The sequence below is a fragment of the Pteropus medius genome, unplaced genomic scaffold, assembly GCF_902729225.1.
Source record: "Pteropus medius unplaced genomic scaffold, Ma_sr-lr_union100, whole genome shotgun sequence".
Taxonomy (NCBI): Eukaryota; Metazoa; Chordata; class Mammalia; order Chiroptera; family Pteropodidae; genus Pteropus; species Pteropus medius.
The window spans coordinates 10,607,669-10,629,770 of record NW_024344370.1 but is presented as its reverse complement, the minus strand read 5'-3'; the positions used below and the strand labels follow the sequence as shown (position 1 = coordinate 10,629,770).

Sequence of the window (22,102 nt, the reverse complement as noted above, 5' to 3'; positions counted from 1 at the left end):
CCTTTCTGTTTTATTATTTTGGTTCTTTGAGGACAGCAGTGATTCATATGTTGGATTCCTTTACTTTGATCTTTTTAAGCTCTTTATCCATTTTAATTTTGCTTGCTCTTTTTCACTCCGTGAGAAATGTTTTTAGTAGTTGACTCATTTTGTTCTTTTGTTACCTCAACATGGCCTTTTTCCTGCAATGGTTTTATTTTTTTCCCTCCACTTATTTCCTCTGACACTTCATGTTTTCATCTCCTTTCTTGCCATATCTTCCCTGATTATTTTCTTTTTTTTTTTTAATTTACCATATTTGTAGATCCATTTCTTGTTCTTTTTGAATCATACATCTTTGAAAGAATTTGATTTTTCTGGGAAAACTGTAGAAGTTTATGTTGGGTAGAGCTACTTTCTCAGCAAGAATTTATTAATGATAAATAGTATTGTATGTAATTCAAGTTCTTTAACCCTGTATTTCTTTGTAAAACTGCTAGTGATGTGTAATCTCTCTTTCATCTTTCCTCACTGACAGACTGCTTCCTACATATATGGTTTGTGTGACTCCACAGTTAGACCAGTTTACTCCTCTGAAAACTAGAACAAAGGAGTATATTTCAAGAGTTTGCACCCTTATTCCAGTTGTTCATAAGAAGGTATTGTTGGTTATGCCCCTCAGAGCACTGAACTTTGGAGCAAACATACTGTGTTCATTTTAAAGTTAGATCATCAGTTGTTGTTGATTTTCCCTCTGTGTCTTTCTGCCTTCTTCTTTGATTTTTCTGTATTCATTCATCCACATACATTTTGATATTGTGGTTTATGGTTTTAGAAGTTGTCTACTTTTCATTAAATATAGAATTTGTTTCTTATTTTTTTTTATTGCTTTTGGGTGATATCTTAGAGGAAAAGGGAGAAACTTTTTATTCAACGATAAATAGGAATAAGAAGTGTCCTTTCAATTTTTGAGATAGGAGCAGAAATACTAAGATACGAGAAAGGGAAAGTGTCTTTTACATGTATCCACATGTAGGTTTAGTTGAGGAGGTTTAGTTGAAAATCTTCAACACAACTTATTTGTGGGAAAGGCAACAAAAAAAGTTTACTTTGTTTTAATAGATATTATTGAGAATTTGGGCTTCATTTTCTGAAAAATTAAGACAATTTTATGTACTTTGCTTTCAGGATTACTTAGCTTTTTATACTTGGGTATGTTATCCTAATCAACTACAAACTTCTCATTGGATTTGAGATTTGATTTTACTGTACTTATAAGCTAATAAGTTAGCCAATTACTATTGCATGGATGCTAGCAAAAGACATGAGATTTCTGGGTCAGAAACAAAGGATTTTATTACTTAATGGCACAGCAAGAAGCATAATAAGCATCAGTGTATTTATTTTGGTTCCTCTTGGCACCAAATCCCACAGGGGCAACACAATATGGCCCAGATGAATGCTGCACATGCAATGAGTTTGCATGAAAACTGAGAAGGATTGAGCTGGGGGAATCTACCACTTTTATAGCAAGTACAGTAGTCCCCCCTAATCTGTGGGGGATACATTCCAAGACCCCCAGTGGATGCCTGAAACTGGATAGTACCAAGTCCTATATAGACTATGTTTTTTTCCTATATGTACATACCTATGATAGTTTAATTTCTAAGTTAGGCACAGTAAGAGATTAACGTCAATAACTAACAATAAACTAGAACAATTATAACAATAAAATAAGAGTTACCTGAACACAAGCACTGCCATGTTATAATAATTGATCTGATAACCAAGATAGCTACTAAGTGACAAATGAGTGGGTAGCATATACAGCGTATGATAACTCTGGGCAAAGGGATTATGCATGTCCAGCGTGGGACGGAGCAGGATGGTGCAAGATTTCTTCATGGTACTCAGAACAGCGTCCAATTTAAAACTTATGAATAGTTTATTGCTGGATTTTCCATTTAATATTTTTGAACTGTGGTTGACTGCAGGTAACCAGAACTACAGATAAAGGAGGACTGCTGTAGTAAGTAAACCTGCTCTTTACACAGGGAGAGATGTTACCTCATTTCTTGAAATTATCTTGAGAAATGACCTGGGTAAAGCAGACTCAGCATCCCAGCAAAATGTGGGGAATCACAAAGCTCAGGGAAGGCTGTCTCTCTTAACCTACCTCCCCCCACTCCTTTTTCTCCCTTTCTCTCTCCCTCCTTCCTTCCCTTTCTAAAACCCTCCACAGATGAGAAACATTACCTTTATGTAATCTGAAATGTTTTATTAAACACATAAAACCAACAATGAAAGAGTTCTCTTGTTAGTACTGTTCACTAATCAGGATGGGCTCTAGGTTCACCAACCTCTCTTTGGCTTTTGTTCTTATTTTTAATTATTATTTTTGAAACTCAAGTACAGAGAGTTGAGTTTATTTTATATCATTTATCTATCTGTCATCTGTCTGTCTATCTATCTATCTGTCTGTCTGTCTGTCTATCTATCTATCTATCTATCATCTAGTTCTTGGCACAAGAACATTATCAGTCCCAATAAGAATGCTTCTGGTTTAATTTATGCATATATGTGTTTATTTCTATATTCCCATTCCCCACTCCCATTTGTTTGCTCCCATAGATATCTACTCTAATAACGTTGATATGTGTATTTGATTCCATATGTATCCTTGTAAAATAGTGCAGATTGTTTTGTATGTGTTCATTTTTAACTTTTTAATTTTGAAATGATTTTAAAGTTATAGAATAATTGATGTAATAGAAAGATTTCTCATGTTCTCTTCATTCAGATTCAAAAATTGTTAATATTTTGCAACATTTGCTTTATTTCTCTTTCTGTATATGTACATGTATTTTTTCTTAACTATTTGAGACTAAGTTGTAGATATTTCCCTTATCCCCAAATATTTCAGCATCTGTTTCCTAAGAAGGAAAGATCACTTCTTATATAACCACAGTACAATTACCAAATTAAGAAATTTAACAATGATGTACTTCTGTTACCTAATACACATTCATATTAGAATTTCATCAGCTGTCTCAGAAGTGTTCTTTTATAACATCTTTCCCTCCAATCCAATTTTCATTGCATTTGGTTATGTTTCTTTAGTCTTCAATCTGGAACAATTCCTTGGCCATTCTTTGTTATGTAAAAGTGTGTATGTAATTTTCATTTACATATTTTGTATAGTGTTATAGACATTGTCCCTTTTGTTAATTTTTTTCAGTTTTTAAGATCTGCCCACACTTGGGTGTAGACATCTATCTTGTTTGCTGCTTCAAACTATCTTATTTGCTGTTTAGTATTTCATAATATGCATTTCTGCCTAAGTTTACTTATGCATTCCCCCATGATAAACACCTAGATTGTCATCAACTCCTTGCTATCACAAATAATTGTGTTATGAACATCTTCATACATGTCCCCTTTGGGAATATTTCTGGGCTATATATCCAAGAATAGGATTGCCGAGTTATAAGGTATCTGCCTATTTAATTTAACTAAGTACTGCTAGATTGCTCTCTGGAACAGCAGCCCTGACCACACTGCAGAAGTTGTGAACTAAGATCCCGATTTCCTTACACAACTGCCCACACTGAGTCCTAGGTAGCATTCTAATTGTTGCCAGAATGATGGTTTTCAAGTGGCCTCTTGTTCTCTCTTGATCACTAATGAGTTGCACTTTTTCTTTTGCCAAACTCTTCATTGATAGTTTTCTCAGCAGGGAAAAAAAAAATCTTTCCCTCATATACTTCCGAAAGAATTTTTTAAAACTATGTACTCTATTGCGTATTTTTCGGTTGATGTCTAAAATTTTTTATTTTATGTCTAAGTAATTGCAAAGGATAGAATTTCTGGAGTACTGTAAATATTAGCATGTAAAAAAGAAAATTGTTGCATACCTCTTTTAAATATATTCAATTGAATCGAAATGCCATAGCAATTTGGTAGCTATCATTATGCATTTCTAAAATACACAAACAGATTCTTCTTTTATAGTCAAAATTTTTATCATTTTTTTCCTCCTATAACTCAATGTCTCGTTCTTCTCTCCCTCCCTGAATATTACCCTAATGTATATTTTACTATTTTTAATATATTTTAAAATATATTTTATGCTTAAAAGTGTTCTTCGTTATATCAAGTGTCTCTATAACAAAATTATATGTAAATTCCAATTACATTTAAAAATTTCATAATAATAAGAAAAATTTTTTTCTGGATTATATGTTCATTATATTATAATTATTATTAGGTAATGATTCATCAAAGGAGCATATATAGTATAAGTTTTAATAAATAAATAGAGAAATAAAGTTTATTAGAAGGTGTATCTTTAGATGTATTTTTTAATTACTATATTTATCTCTATTGCTATAGAATGAGGCAAGAAATCAGCATCAATTCGATTTCTTTATTTTGGTTTTGTAGATGAGGAATGTTTTGTTTACATAAGTAAATAGATGAAGTGAAAGGAGTTTATTATAGAAATATCACTCAATTCTTTGAACTTCTTTTAAATTATTTGTCACAGCATAACCATGGTGATCTGTCATCAAAAAATATTTTTAACAACCCATTAGCTGTTAATTGGATTATATCTGCCTGTAAATTTGGTGAAAGCAAGAAACTACATGGTATATTATTCAATCATTAAAGTCATTCTCTTTCTCAACACTGACACCAAAGTTTTCCATTTTCTCTTCTCTTGACACCCATGTTTTCATACTCCGAGGCAACGAACTATTGTAAAGTTATGGACAGGTGAAAGATAAGTTTTTCTTTTGTAAGTGGGAGAAATATGATTTCAAAAGGAGAAGCTTGACTTCTTTTTTTCTAGAGAATACATAAGGAAGTTGAGATCAAAAGTGATTTTCTTAAAGCCTGCCTGCCTATACCTATATTACTATAACACAGAGATATTTAAAAGACTGCTGCTATAAGAAAATAGTATTTTTAAAGCAATCATCATTTAAAAAGGATTATAGTAGTATTCACACAGTAGCATCAACCTTTGAGAAAAATATAAAATATTAAGTTTATTGAATTAAAAATGTGCAGAAAGGAGACTTTTATGTAAATTTTTAGCTGATCATTTTCACAGAATATATGTCTAATTCAACAAACTGTAAACTCCACCATCATGTTCCTAGAAGACCATTCAAATAGGTTGACCTCCAGTGTGTTGATGTCAAATGGGAAGACTAAATATTGGTGTTCTTGGAAGGTTATTTGATATTTTAACATAGGGTTTAGGATACTTTCATATACTTCTCTTCCTTTGCTTATGTTACTTCCTTCACTTGAATTACTGGTTCCTCCCTCCTGCCCCCATATATGAACGTATTATACGTTTTCATTATAGCTTGATTATATTGTATTATGAAGACCAATTCATTCAGCTTCCTAAACATGTCTCAAATCCAATCCCATCTCTCAATCCAGTGCCCTAATTCAGACTCACATCATTTCTCAATTAGTAATGATCTTCCCTCTGTACTCCCTAGCTCCATTATAGGATTATTGTAATGATCTGTCTAAAATACAGATCAATTCCATATTCTCCTACTCAGAAATCTTTAGTTATTCTTACATATCCTCAGTGTCTCTACACTGCCAAACATATTAATATTTACTTTGATTTATTATCTTGTAATTATCTGTTTTTGACTACCTTTCCATGTTTTTCTTCAGCAAATACCCTCATCTATTTTATACTCTTGTATAAATCACTTATTTCCTCGAACACATATCATAGTGCATTTATTAGAATGTTACAATGGAGACATAAATTAATTATTTAAAGTAATAGTCAACCTAAACTCTGGCTGCTTGTGAAGAAAGGCTAAAATTTATTCATATGCAATGGGTATATCCTTTACAGAAAAATTTTATTCTTAATTATTGAAATATATGTTTTTAGATCACATTGATAGATAACACTAAGCATGGCCATTGGACACAAGAAAAAAATGACAAAGTAAAGCTTTGAAAAATAAAGGGAGTCCGTGGTTAAGAAATTATAATTCCCTTCTGGATTCAGCATAGTGAAGTAGCATGAACTCTAGAATGTTAAAAGGCAGATTCTACTAACAGTTTCAACAGTTACTAATTGTATGATCTTTATTAGGTCTTTTATCTTTACTAAATTTCAGTTTTTCTCATCTATAAAGTGAGAATTAATATATATTCTTTATCCGTTCAAGGAGAGATGGTATCATATGAGATAACATTTGAGATTATATGATAAATTTAAAGAGATTCAGAAATATATTGTATTATTGAACTATTCCTTAGTCTCTTTAACTTTAATCCTATATTTCCTTAGAGGATCTAGTCTATCGTTATGGAAGGCATATGTTGATAAGGCTAATAAATGATCAAATAAGGAAATAAAGGATGTATTGGGGGTTTGTTTGTTTTATTTTTTTCTTATTTCTTTTATGTTTCTTATGTTTCTTCCTTGTTAAAACAGTTTTGGTATGAACCATGATGGAATTGGAAATTCTTGTGGGACGAAAGGTCATGAAACAGCAAAACTTATGGCAGCTCACATTACTGCAAATACCAATCCTTTTTCCTGGTCTGCCTGCAGTCGAGACTATATCACCAGCTTTCTAGAGTAAGTAATCTCTGGAGAGTGATGATGAATTGCTCCAGAAGTAAGCCATTGGTAGAAGCCTAATATACAGTGCTTCAAATTTTGCATAATGAGTAACTTTTATAGGGCCCAGTGATATTTCAGGCTGTTCCCAAAATACTTTAATACATCATTGTGGCAAAGTTTTCCTTCATACTCAAACAGGATAGATTAGAGGACCTGGAGCAAGGATTTAAGTGGGGGTTGATGATGTGAGTGTTAGAAATGTTCAATAAATAAGAAGCTATGTCAGAAAAAAATGTAGATTTACATAATTTAATAGAGCATAGGTCAAATTTTAATTATTATACATACATTTCATTTCATTGGTGGAAAAAAAAACTGAGTTCTATAAGGATGCCAAAGTATCTAATGGTGACAAACAACAACAAAAAATCAAACACCCAGGAAATAAAATTGGGAAAAATGAAAATTTGTCTGAAAATTTATTAAGTGACTCATCCTTTCTATAGTTTGGGACCTTCTTTGCCGGTCCTTTGATATTTTTTCCAAGTCTGGTTAGGTTACTTAACTGTGAAGAATATAAATTAGCTAATATATAACTATGTTTAGGAAACCAGATATTCTTCTACATCTCACCTGCCATAGGGCTTCAACACTGAACTTTGGAAACTAATAGGCTTAGGTTTCACTTTCTAACTGTATGACCTTGGGCATGTTTCTTCATCTTTATAATCTTCAGTGACCTCATTTGTTAAACGAGTTTAGGTAATAGTACATACATCAGGCTTTTATGTATATAATTATGTATATGCCATAATGTATTTAAAAACACTTAACAGATATTCATTAAGTGGTAAATATTATTATTTTAAATAATATCAATGTTTTAAGCTTTACTGCTCTATTATTACCTTTAACTATTTTCTGCCATTTTTTTCTTAGGGAGAAGAGATTAAACACTATAAAAAAGTGAGTCATACATAAAGCACAGGCGAGCAACAGAAATTCTTTTTAAAAATTGTCTTTGTTCAAAGTTCACATTAGCATAATGATAGTGTAAAATTTTAAAAATACAGCTAGGTTATGTAGGGTAACATTATTCATTAAAGTTTTGGTTCATATTTGCAAATGGCCAGATCATATCCTGAAAAATTATAACTATACATTTTTTAAAAGCTACAAATGAGATTTTAAATTACCTAACACGGTGCTTTGCTTAATCAAAGATCAAAAGATAAATGTATAAAACAGGATCTTTTGAATTAATTAGTATAATAATGATATTAAAGGAATTGGAAATTCATTTTAGAAGGTAGTTCTGTATAACCTAACCATTTTTAATCCTAGTAATAGATAATTATAACATTGTACTTGCCTACTGCCAAAACTGGGTGAAGGACTATAAAGATAGACCCTAGAGCATTCGTTTGACATCTTTTGGTACTTTTTAACACAAAACACTAACAATAGCATTTTCTGGGATGTTTTTAATGAGATCGTATTACCTAAACTTAAACATTGTCGAAGATCTTCTCTCCCTAGAAATCAAGCCAGATCTGCAGTTTCTCCCTTGGCTTGGCTCACGTTTTTATAATGGAATTTTAGTGTCTGTCAGCAAAAAGACAAAACTATATAACATGCTCAGTATTCCTGTGCATTTTCAAAGGCGTCTGTCCTCTAGTTTCTCTTCGAGTACCATTTTCTTGCTCTTCTATTACATAGCCCATTTGCTAGGGCCATTTCTCTATGCATACTAAATACAAGGACCAGTTTTGATTTCTTGCCAGCACCTGCCTAGTTGAAACCATATCAAGGCTATTAAAACACTCCAAACAGGAATCTTGAAATTGCTGATAAAATAACAGTTAAGAAGTCACCACTGGTTTGATGATAAATGTAAAATTATTATTAGTTGCAATAATGTGTTCCTTTGAATTAATTAAAAGAATTAATGCAAAAAGCATTACTTAAGCCTTATTGCCTCTTTGCATTTCATATATGTAAGCATGATTAGTGTTGAGAGGGTTCTAAATGGGCTTATTTATCCTGCATTTTATAAAAAAAATACTTTTTGTGCATTCTCATGGGGATACTCACAAAATTAAAGCCATTTGTGAAAGATAGACATGAAAAACAATAGGTAAAGATTTGGCTTTTCTCTCCCTCTTTAATAATAAACTAAACAACTCTGATTATAATCTGACCAAGCAATAAAGGTTTTTAAAACACAAGCCCCTTTAAAAAGGTCAGTTCACTGGAGCACAAAGACATAATAGTAACTTTCTTGAATTTCTTTGTTCCTTTTTATTAATACAGTGGATTTAATTGCTTTAGCAGCCATGTGTGATATTTTCTAAAATCGAGTGATATTTTGATCAGAGATTGAGGTTACATTTTGTTTTATAGTTGGCTCAAAAAGACACATAACATTTTATTTCAGTTTCTCCTCTCAAGAAAAAGAAATCTTGAAAGATGGATTGTTTAGGAACTGCAGCCCAGCCAACAAAATGCATACCTTTCTCTACTCAGTGACTATATAGGCCTAAGATGATGGTGGATTTTAACAATGAGCTTTCTATGATTTATAGAGATTCACTATTCACTATGTTCAACTGAAAACAATTCCATGGCCTTAAACACCAGTAGAGTAAAAAGCCTCTCATGTCATTCTGAAACACTACATGCTATTGATCAATCAGGAGATGGTGTTTACCAACTCCCAATATTTTTTTTCAGATTTCTTATACTCGGTGATTCAGTAAGTGGTTCATGAATCGCCCAGAAGCTGTCCTGATTAAAAAATAAAGAACTCATTTCCGTTAAAATGGACGTGTTATGCCAGCTTCTGATGTTTTCATCGACGGCTTTGCAGGTAGTGTCCTTCCTATCTGCCTGCGGGACTTATTTATTTATTTATTTACTCAGAAAATAGAGAAAGATGAACCTGGTATTTACAGCTCACTCTCACTGATGACAATGGGCTAATTTACCAGGCAGTGGAAGGCAGCAAGAAGTCATTTAGGCCAGTTTTTTTTTTTTTTTCTTCATCTATTTTCCACCACTTAGTGATAGTACAGAATAATTTCATATAGTTTTCAAAAATTCTGAGGCCTTGGTGAATCAACTCTTGCTCAATTCAAATTAAAATCTGTTAAATTGTTTGAACAATCAAAGATCCACAACAAAATTTTCTGCAGTTCTAAATTAAATAGAAACTAGCCATTTTCACAGAAAGGATGGAAGCTGTGAAAAGAAAAGACAACATTTCGGTCGAAGGTGAACTGAGAAGAAAAGTGAGTGTAGAGCTACGAGGGAAGTGATATAAATAAACAAGATGACCAGCATGCTCACATTTCCTCCATAGAAATTACCTTGAAGGTCAAAGTCAATAATTTATTAGATGGAAAACAGTTTTATTGGTGGAACCTCATTTTTTATGTGGAACCAATGGAACAGCTTTGAAAAACAGGTTTCTCCTCCTTCCATTTATCTAACGCATTTTGGATAATTCACTCAAACTCGTAAATATTTTGGATAAGTCATAATTGCATATGGAGAAAAAGGGAGCATAACTGAGTAAACCATTATTAGTATAGTGTTTGTATAGTGGAAGCCTCAAGTTCAGTTATGTTCAAGCACCCCAGTCATACAGAGGGCGAGAAAGAAAGTAACTCATTTTAGAAAGTAATATAGTGTTAGTCTTGTGAAGACTTATAGAGCAGTTTATGAGAACATAGTAGGTAAGACACTTGATTTGAGGTGGATGATACCAACCTAATTCATCTTTGCGTAATTTAGGCATATTAGCACAATTTTGTGGGGAAAAAATAGGAAATGGCATTAAACGTTAACTTTTTGTTGTTAAGAGACTGTTAAGATATGTACAGGGTTATATAGAAAGATTATTTTTTAATTGACCCACTGTGTTATAGACTGAAGGTCTATACTTTATTGTATAATTGTTTAAATGGAAAATAAATCTAAAATTACAATTTGGAGTATGTCCTCATGTGTTCTAGAAACAGCCAGGAGTGCATATTTTACATAGGGATCTGTAAATTTCAGTTGAAGATTCAACTCTGGCTCATGTTCTTATTTTCAAGGCTAACTTTTGAGCTACTTAAATAAGACTTCTCTAAATTAGAAATAGGATACATAAAATATGACTGCTATCATGCTACAAGGATTTCTAGAAATGTAAATATACTTTGATTTACTAAGAATTTCATAATCAAGGAAAAAAATGTGTTCTCAAACTTTTTTTTTTTTTGCCTTGTCTTAGAAGCATAAAGAAAAGTAGAGTCTATGAATTCAATAATTATCTATATGGCTGTAGGTTTTTAACTAGGATTGGGCTTTCATTTGTGAAATATATACTGCTAGGGAAGTAGTTCTGCTTTTTATGTATACCGTTTTGCTCCAGACAAGCGTACCTATGCTTAACAATAGTAAGCTGTGTTAGTATCTTATAGATGGAAACTACTAACAGTGTCCTTCATTTTATTTATTAATGAGTGAGGTTTATGTCCTCTGAGTAGAAAGTCTCATGTGACGCTAAGGCACAAACTATCTATGTTTAAAAGTGGTATTTGATGAGAAAATTCAATAAGATTTATATATAATATCACTACTATTATAATGTTATAATAGTGACATAAATAGCACTAGGCACAACATCATAAGAATTGTATGGTTATATCAATTAGCTAGAAACCTAGATTAAATAAAAATTAGTCATAGATTCCATTTTATTAAAGAGATACAATTATGAAACATAACAAAATAACTCATATCTAATATTTTTTAAAAGGGGAAACATTTGTACCAGAAGACCTATACAGAAATGTTCATATCAGTATAATTTTTAATTTTCAGAAATTAAAAATAATTTAAATATTCATTCAATACTTGCGCCATAGTCTTAAATGGAATATGAAAGAACAATATAAATGAACAGGCTATAGTTATACATATCAACATGAATTCATAATATTGAGTAAAAGAATTAAGTCACAAAAGAAAATCTACAGTATGACTTTTTATATAGAGTCTAAAAGCATGCAGATGAGTACTTGAGAGGTAAAACTACTAACAAAAGGAAGAAAATTATTACTTAAAAAGTCAGAATATTAGTTACTTCCTGGTGTGTGTGGGAGGGACATGAAGGATGTGATTGGGGTAGAGCACTTGGGAATTTTCTAAGAAAAATAAATAAAGAAAAGCACTTCTAGGGTTAAATATACATCTTTCAGATCCATGTCCTCTGCTTTCTAGACCTATGTCTGTGATATTCCATGGTGGTAATTGATGACTCAGAAGCATGGAAATATCCAGAATAATTATTTTCTAAGAGTTAATTAATAGTTTATAATGATGTACCATAGATTTAACTTACTTGAAATTAGCAGAGAAGTAGCAGGCAAATTTTAGTAAAATGCAAAATTATTTTGTTGCTTAACCCACAGCTAAGAATTAAAATATGAAAACTATCCCTCTTCCCAAATACTTTAAACAGGTTTTATTGCACAATATATACCAGATATGGTTAATGGGGGAAAATACATAGTACATTCTCTACCCAAAATGTAGACACAAGTTAAGTCAACGTTACCCCACACTTGCTTTCCTGGAGCCATTAATAGTAGGTAACACACATGACTTGGTAATTTGTAAAAATAGTGCCAAACTCATTTCAAAAGGCCCTTGTTGATGCCATGTCCCCAAATGTATGTGTTCATTTTTTTTAAAGATCTATATGATTGTTCGCTTATATTTTATTTAATATGGTGTTTTATTCTTCTGTAAAAATATACTGGAAAAGGAGAACAAGACTTATATAGATATTTAATTAGCCATATTAATAGAAAGCAATAGGTACTTCCAAAGAACTGAAACAAAAATCTACTTTGAGATAAACTTATCAGAAAACTGGTCACAGGTGACTACAGTGTGTGGCATTTTTTGTTGTCTGGAGACTCTTGCAAAGCTTATCTGATTTGGTATTCTTAAAGAACATGAACCATGATTAGAAGACCAGTAATACCTGGGAACAAGAACTTTAAAGAAGTAATTATTCTTGCTTCTTCCTGGATTAAGTCAATTTTCAGTTTACTATCAAAAAAGAATTTTTTCCTCAATGTATCTATTCTGAAACTTTTGGGATTCACGTAATTCTCTACATTTTGAGGTTAATTTTCTGTATTCTTAAAAGTAATTATGTATAATAATTTTTCATCGATTATGAGCAATGCTACGTAGGTGAATATATCTTATACTTTATTATGCTATCAGCAAATATTTTTGCCTCTAGGATCCTGTACCTAAGTACTTAATTTTTCTGATTGATTTATAATAGTATTTAACTTGATATTTTATTTTTATTATATATTTAACTCCTTTCATCAAGATGTATAATTTTGTTGTAAATAGAAATGAAACTTATATTTTAGAAAAAAAATTAAAGAATTAGATTACTAATACATTCATCTCACAAATATTACATATCATCAAAATGGTCCATCTTCTTTCATTATGCTTTTCACGTTGACCGTTAACCTTAATATAAAATTTTGAATTTACTAATAGAATTACATTTGCTTAACATTTGCATACTCATATAGATTAAAGATATTTTGCATTATAAAATAGAAAGAACTTGCTATTTTAAAAATTCTTTAAGGAATAATTTTTCATACTGAAGTGCATGTCAATTTCTAAAAGTACAATAAACAGGAAATAAAAAGTTCTGTCATGAAAACTGAGTAACTGGGTACAAAAAAAGTTTTCTACTAGTTAAATACCTTGATGGTAATAGTGAATAATAAATTCCATCTATATTAATACCACATTTAATATTTTATCTAAATGTTTTTTATTGACTAAAAATTAATCAAAAGGTGCATAAATGGAGGGAAAAATGTGTAAAGAAGACAATATTCTGTCCATTTGATCTTTTAGTCTATCACCTTATGAATAATTTGTTTCAATTTTTAAAAGGTAGTAATTTGCTGCTGTATAAATATACTTTTTTATATATAGCAAATTAACTTTTACATTTTAAGAATATGGTAAAATTTTAAGTAAATATGAAACATTATTATGCATGATTCTTTCTTACATATCTATTAATGAAAATTTGTACTGTCTTAAATAATAGCTGAGGAACTTCTACTTGTGAAATTATTTTCCTTTGGCAAAGTAGATGGAAAAGATTTGGAAAAAAAACACAAGTGCTGGCACAATTGACAGGAATGTTGGAAAAAATTTTTAAATGTTGGCATAGGAATTCTTTAAAAATTCTAACTTACTCACATGTGAAATGAAAGTAAAAAAGCATCTGTCCTATTTTATGCACACTGACTCAATAAAAATGAACAATTATATTTAGCAAAGTTTAAAGAAAGCTCTTTAAACTAAGGTATTCTGTCTGGTTTTTGGCGATCTTTATGTTATTTGTTCCACTGAATTAAAATATTATGTTTGAGCGCAAGCACACTTTGAAAAGCAGAAACTATATAGAGAGGAAAACATTCCCTTTCTTAACTCTGATGACCCTAGATGAAATATGAAATTTTTGAGAGACTAAACACTTCTAATATACTTGAGAGGAGAACTTTGGATCTTGGCCTCATCTGTCATTCGGCCCATTTATTACTGAAATATTTCAAGAACCTTTGGACATGTCTTACCACAGCATCTATTGTTCTGCCCAAGGTAGAATTATATAGATTAGGTCTTTAAGCATTACAACCACAATTTTTTTTTTCATTTTCCACATTTTATGTTTTTAATTCTACTACCAGATGTGGTTATATTTTTACTGAAAACAAACAAGAAACTTAGAGCAATATGAAATTGTTTTGATTCCTTCAGAAATTAGTTTAAATCAGTGTTTGAAGGCCAACATGACATTTTCACATTGTTGTCTGAGATGCTTTTATTATGTCTTGGTGCTGGAAAAGAAAACTATTGGAGCTCTTATTCAGGTTTCAGTAAAGCTATTTTATTTTGCCATGTGATTATTTCTTGGTAGAATGTATTGTTTTTCATGCATCAAGTTATTAAAACAAAGAGCTCAACACATGGTTTTATAATTGTGATAGAAATAGTCCATAGTGTACCTAATTTCCTTTGATTCTTTATGTTGAACAGTTCGGGCCGTGGTACTTGCCTGGATAATGAGCCTCCCAAGCGTGAATTTCTTTACCCAGCTGTGGCCCCAGGGCAGGTGTATGACGCTGATGAGCAATGTCGTTACCAGTATGGAGCAACATCCCGCCAGTGTAAATATGGGGTAAGAAGTCTCAGTCCTTATGTTCAGTCATTTATAAGTTCTCTTTCATGACACAAATGTTAGGATGGAATTTTGATGAATCTAGTTTACCTTTGGTAACGTCATTAATGCAAATGTGGCCTTTGACTCTGCTCTCTTTCTGATATTGTTTGTTTAATATGTTTCTAAATGTTCGAGCAATACAAAAGTAAACAATTTTCAAATGTCTTGTGAGGGATGCTGGTAGAATTTTAATAATTTCTAATGTATTTTTTCTTTAAGTCCTGAGTTTATGATACCAACTTTAGTTTATCTTATAAAAAGTTATGGTTTTGAAACCTCTCTCCCCAATTTCGCCTTTTTGGTACTCTAATAATTTGGTTAAGGACATTTTTATATTGGCTAGGAGCCTTTACTTTAATTAATACTTACTGGTGCTGAGTCATTTCAAGTTGCTTCAATCCACTACCCACATTCTAACACGACAACTCAGTGGTGACAAGATGACGTTAACTCAAAAAAAGAAAGAGGAAAAATTAGTGTGGAAAAAAAATAGATCATAATTGACTCTGCATGTCTGCCTAAAGAAGTCTCAATGTCTATCTTAAAAAATGTACGAAAAGTTCTTCTTAAGTTTCATAGAGAAAGATTTCAGTGTCTAGGATAGGGACATGTTCATAAGTAGACACCCAGTATAAGCATGTTGAGAGAAAGAATATAATTTTTGAATAAGTTGTTAAGAAATTTTCATGGGTGAAAAATAGGTTTAAAGACTTGGTTCCTATTTTTACTCTAATAGTGTTTGAAGTCAATTTAAAAAAAATAACAACAATAAAAAAATTAAGTTTTAAGGTAGTTAAGATGAAACAATATATGCATTGTACTGCACCAGTTATTCCTCATGGGTACAAAGCAAATGAAAGTGATTTTTAAAAATCTCCTTTGGGTGACAAGTCTATTATTATTTGGCTTTGGCTGCACATTTGGTACACTAGATTTAAAGATTGTGCGCAACTATCAGAATATCTAGAGCCATGATTAAAACTTTGGCTTTTCACGTCTCTTGGTAAAGAGTCTTTTCTTCTTTTCTCATTTCTGTATGATTTTAGCTTTTTTCACCCTTTTTTCCCTCAGAAAAAGTCAGCCAAACTTTAATCTCAGTCTTTGTATATACTTGTAGTTTAGTAGGTTGAAATTCATGATAAAATGATATTACAGGTTTTCTCTTAGATTATTCTTATCTACAGTCTCTCATTTCTTAGATAGAAAGTCAAATAGTTAATATAGTTTTTCTATTGGAAATTGGGTTTTAACTCCACCTATGTATTTCCATATTAGATGATTGTATCATCAATTTTACAGGATCTATGGATTTACTTTTCTTTCTTCAATAAATTAACAGAAATTTTTGACCTGATTATCCTCTCTGTATGTGTATATCTCATTTATTTCAGACTAGCTGATTTGAAGTGAGATAAATAATAATTTAAAAATTATATATTTTCAGTTTATGTTCCTTATATTTAGCTTTTAGATCCTACTTCTTTATGTGTTATATTTATAAAGACTTTTGTAATTGATATAAAATAAAATTGGAAAACGAGAAAGACATTAACAAAATTTCATGTATTTTATTATGAATCTTTACATTTTGATTTACAGCAAAATGATTTCCTTACATTCATGTACTATATGAAAATGCTTATGCTACTTTTTTATAAAGCGCTGTATGTTACTAACAAAGTTTCTTGAGTCACAACAGATTATTATCCTCCCTTCTCTTAAGTTTGTGCCTGAAAAAATGGGTTTACACAATTGAGAGCACTCAAACGTATACTATGTTTTATCTGGTTTTAAACAATTTTAAATTCTACTTTAGCAAACAGTAGTGGCTTTGAAGGTGAGAGTCCAGTCAGGTAAACAAGTCATGCTTGAGATGGTAGCTGAAAAGAAAACAAACCAGCCCTGATTTAGATAGCTGTCTGAGTGTAACATCCTGAGATGAACACTAAACAGGCTTTGAAGAGCACTGCAGGCTTGCAGTGAGAGGATACTTCTGGTGTTGAAGCAAAATGAAGTGATCCCTCTTTCAACGAGCAGGTCTCTAATGATGTCAGAGAAGATTTTAAACAACTGCAAAATGACCTGTAACTTTGGTCATCAGGTAGTCATTGCTGAGGGTACCAGTGATTACATCTGTGAGTATGAAAAATCTTGCCTGAATTTTCCGTGAGTAGGTGCATTATATACATGTTAGTTATATTTGGGAATTTACATGAAAACTTTTCATTTTTGTTTTACTCTGGGACAACATTTTCACCATTATTTCTGTATATCATCCATTTAGGTTTTCCTTAATCCTGTTAGAAGTATGAGGAGATTGTAAGGGCTGTAAATGCAAAGAACAAAACAGCACACCACAATATACAAAGTAATATAGTTGTATAATGTAATAATTTATAAATGATAAGAAGGTTTTTTTTTTATATTTACATTGTTTATTTTCTGAGATACTCCAGACTACTTTGGTTAAAATTGTAATTATAATGTTTTCTAGATGGGGAAACTAAAAATACAGAATGTGATTTATCTACCCCAAGGTAAAAAATAAAAATAAAAAATAAGTGTAAATCTGTCAGTTCTGCTTTCTATTAGGTATAGTAAATATGCTAATAAAACAAAGATAGCAGATATATTTTATTTCAGGAGACACTTTTTAGCAAGTGATATCTGTTTCTAAATATTTTCTCAAAACTCTCCATTTTGTCCAAGTCTTTTTTGTGCGAGAGTTGATTAGAAGAGCTTCCATAAACTTATTTTTAGGATCATAAATTCTCATGTGTCTGTAACCCGTAGTCTTGGATTTGAGTTTTATTTTCTGTCACCGTATATGAAAAATTAGGATCTCTTCCAGGCAAGACACAAGTCCAGACAAGCAGCATGCAAAGCCAGATCCCTACTAGTTCATCTAAAAATAATATGTTAGCAGTTTTCTATGGGGGCATTTGAAGCATCTTTGATGAAAATGCATTGCAAATAAAACGTTATCAGTTTAGTCCAAAAAATGCTTCTTTGCCTTGTACAGGCAAATTCCTTCCTGTAAATCTCTATAGAATCTATTGTCTCAGGCTTTTCTCACTTTCTGTTAGTCTCTTCTCTCTTAGTAGAAGAGAATTATTAAAGCTAGATTAACAAAAACAGTTCATGACAACAATAATAAGTTTAAACATAGGAAGGAAGTCACTAATGAGCCTACATATTGTAAGACTGTGGGTGATCTTTTGACTGCTTTCCAAAAAGCACAGATTAATTCAGGTCTGAATGTCAGACATAACTCTGTATTTCTTTATTCTGTCACTTTAAGTTATATCTCACATGTTGTTTTCAAATATATTTAATGGTTTAGTATAGGTTAACAATATCCAGTATATAATTTACTGGTAACTATCAAGAGATGATTTCCCCAATGGCATTTTTTAACAGAAATATAAAAAAGGAAAACCTAAAATTCATATGGAGCCACAAAGGACCCCACATAGCCAAAGCAATTTTTGAACAGAGTGCCAGGAATACACAACGGGGAAAAGATAATCTTTTTGGTAAATGGTGCACAAGGGTTCTCTTGGGGAAGTGGAGAAAACTGGACAGACACATGCAGAAGAATGAAACTGGACCCTTATCTTATACCATGTAAAATGAACTCAAAAGGGATTAAAAACTTCTATAACCCCAAACTATAAAACTCATAGGAAAAAAACAGGAAAAAAATTGACATTGGTCTTGGCAATGATTTCTTAGATATGACACCAAAAGCACAGACAACAAAAGTAAATAAAAATAGACAGATAGGACTATATTGAACTAAAAAGCTTCTTCACAGCCAAGGGAACTTTGTTAACAAAATGAAAAGGCAGTTTATGGAATTAGAGAAAATATTTGCAAACCGTATATCTGGTAAAGGGTTGATACCCAAAATATATAAGGAACTCCTACAATCCAATAATGAAAAAAGCCCAAATAACCCAATTAAAAAATAGGCAAAGGAACTGAGTAGACATTTCTCAAAAGAGGACATACAAATGGCCAACAGGTATATGAAAAGGTGCTCAACATCACCAATAATCAGGAAAATACAAATCAAAACCACAATGAGATATCACCTCATACATGTTAGGATGGTTATTACCAAAAAAAGAAGAGATTACAAATGCTGGCAAGGATGTGGAGGAAAGAGGCCACTATGAAAAACAGTATGGAGTTGCCTTGGAAATTAAAAACAGAACTTCAGTATGATCCAGCAATCCTACTTCCAGGAGTACATCCAAAAGAATTGAAATCCGGACCTCTAAGAGACATATGTGTACTCTCATGTGCACTGTAACATTGCTACAGTAGCTGAGACATGGCAGCAATCTAAATGTCCATCGACAGATGGAGGGATAAAGAATGTGGTTTATACATGCAATGGAATATCATTCAGCCTTAAAAAAAAGAAGAAAATGAAGGAAATCTGCCATTTGTGACAACATAGATGAATCTGGAGGATGTTATGCTGAGTGAAATAATGCAGACATGAAAGGACAAATACTACATGATACCGTTTATATGAGGAATTTAAAATAGTTGAACTCATAGAAGCAGAAAGTAGAACAGTGGTTGCCAGGAGCTGAAGAGAGGGGGGTTGGGGAGGTAGGTATTAGTCAAAGGATACAAAGTCTATTTAAGCAAGATAAATAAGTACTAGAGATCTACTGTATAACACAGCGCCCATAGTAAATAATACTGTATTTATGCTGAGCATTCATATTATACACATAAAAAATATATACACATAAATAAAGAGAACAGGAGGAAACTTTTGAGGTGATAGGTGTTTCTGGCCTAGTTTGTGATGATAGTTTCATGGGCGTATACTTATCTCTAGACTTACCAAGTCCTATACATTAAATATGTACAACTTTTTGTATGTCAATCATATCTCAATGAAGTAGTTTAAAAAACAGAGAGAGAGATGATTGCTAATCCACAGGTAGATTTAATACCCAGGACAAAACCAGAGACATTTTATTGACATCATAGCTGTGTTTAATTTATGGGAAATTGTTACTATCTATGAAGTTTGTTGCTGTTCACATAGACTCAGAAGTTAGCATGTAAATGCATAATAGCGTGTGGTATATTTGCTTACTTTCATGTAGAACCGAACAGTGTTTTATTAATGGACCAGGTATTCTGAACCATGAGTGGGAATACTTGATCTGATACATGGTTTCACAATGGAACAGAATACTGTTTGACAGAATATTTTAAATAGAAAGTGTGCTTACCGTTAGCTATTTCCTATGACCTCAAATTGACCATCAGTAGATTTTATTCAAACAATTTTTCCAGCGAAGAGCAGCCAAGTTGTTGTTGTAAACTTCAGATAGCAAAAGGGTGTGACAAGCATGCAAAGTGCTTTTTATTTACCTGGCACATGGCAGGCATTCAATCAATGTTTCCCTTTCCTCTGTGAATATCTGTCATCCATGGTACCATTTCTGTAGAGCTGATAATGCTGGTAGTGCTTTAGGAAAATCTGAGCCATCTGTACTCTGGGGAGCATGTTAAGATATTTCAAGGGTCATATTTTAACTCATTCTTATCTTTCAGTTTTAACTCAAATGCAATTTCTCTTCATACAGGCTTTCTTTCTGACCAGCCTATGTACAAAGATTTCTTCCAGTTACTCTGTTTCAATGTTAGGGATACACCCTACACAAGAAGTTGCAGAATCCCCATGTAATGTGGTGGAAACAGAACATGCAAGAAGATAATATAATTTTTGAAAACTTTAAGACTTCTCATTAATGTTGAATCTTTTCAGGGAAAATGTATTTGTGTCAAAGGCTTTATTTTACTTACAGATTATCAAACTTTAATGTTTTCTCTTCATACCTCAATTAAGTAACTAATGACAGAATAATTTATAAATGGTTAAGTATGCATGTTTGTTCCACACTTTCGGTGATGAGAGATTTTTAAGATCTAATATTAGAAATGAAAGGTCAAAGGGAGTTTATGTGTATATATAAAATTAGATCTATTAGTTTATAGTAAGAAATATAACCTTAAGTTTATATGTAGTCAACTCAACTAAAATCTGAACATTTTATTACCTATGGAAATCTATCCAATAGGCAAATTTATTATCAAAAGATTGTTTGGAAAGAATAGAATTAAAATGAGACAGCATAATTATTTTTATTAACATGTTAATTAATAACTATAATAAGAATGTCATCAACCTGTATCTGCCTGCAGCATAACTCTTCGCAGTCAGAGTAACCTGCTAGAGATAAAAGAGTTGAGTTTTCTAGTTATGGTATTTTCCCCATGGAGAGTACTTTGTAAAGACAGACATATTTTGTCTCTCAGACTCTAGTTTTTAATGTTTTCATGCTTACTCCCCTTCGTTTATTATTGAGTCACTGCTGATTAGCTGAGTCAAGTCATTATTGCTTTCTCATTGAGAATCATTCCAGTAGAAAGACTTGATTAGTCTTTTTCAGGGTATTATTAGCTACTTACCCAATTTTCTTTTTAAGAGATGCAGATAACTTGAGAGAGGATAATAGTGAAATACTTAGAAGTACATATAAGGGAAGTTTAAAGAAATTGAGTTGGAGTAGCCTGTAAAATAGACAGTTAAATGTTGGCCTCAAAACCATCTTCAGGCTTTAGGACATTTGTTATAGTTTGATTGCTGGTAACAAATTGTTCTCTTTCCCTACTAAGAGCATAAAAAAATCCAGTGGCCTTAATTTTTACAGCTGGAAGGTTGAAGATTAGGTAGAAGGAAGAATTTTAAACTATTAAACATTGGAATTTTACACTGAGGGAGATTGCAGAATCACTTTGCTTGAAGCTTTTAAAGCAGTGTAAATATTCTACAGTGTGATGTGATGTGGGCTTAGGGAATAAAAGGCTTAGAATTATTTTAGCATCTCAATATTGTTTTGGAGTCCAAATATGTGTATTTATCAAACATATACTTGACAAGAAGTTGATTTGATTTTTATTTTCCCTTAAATTTCAAGCCAAAATTATAGGTTCATATTCACTTATATCCTTAAAGATCAGTAGTTTTTACTCTGGATTTGCTTCTTAGAGCTTTTTTGTTTGTTTAAGCCACTTGATCGTTTTTTAGCCTGTTCAAAATAATGATGATTTAATCTCAATTTCTATATTAACTT

At 31.7% G+C, this 22,102-nt stretch overlaps 1 protein-coding gene across 26 annotated transcripts in view; it reads left to right on the top strand.

The window, feature by feature from the left end:
- Window positions 1-22,102, top strand: part of LOC120608233 (A disintegrin and metalloproteinase with thrombospondin motifs 6) — a 289,732-nt gene that overhangs the window by 167,529 nt on the left and 100,101 nt on the right. For 20 of the 26 annotated variants that reach the window (XR_005654347.1, XR_005654348.1, XR_005654349.1 and 17 more), the window contains 2 exons: window positions 6,467-6,613; window positions 14,747-14,888. Coding sequence is in view for 18 of the 26 variants with exons in the window: in XM_039870023.1 (XP_039725957.1) it covers window positions 6,467-6,613; window positions 14,747-14,888 (289 nt within the window). In the remaining 8 variants the exon portion in view is untranslated. Of the gene's footprint in view, window positions 1-6,466; window positions 6,614-9,371; window positions 9,468-14,746; window positions 14,889-22,102 lie in introns of those variants that run through there. The other 6 variants (XM_039870040.1, XM_039870027.1, XM_039870038.1 and 3 more) reach the window with 2 other exon arrangements.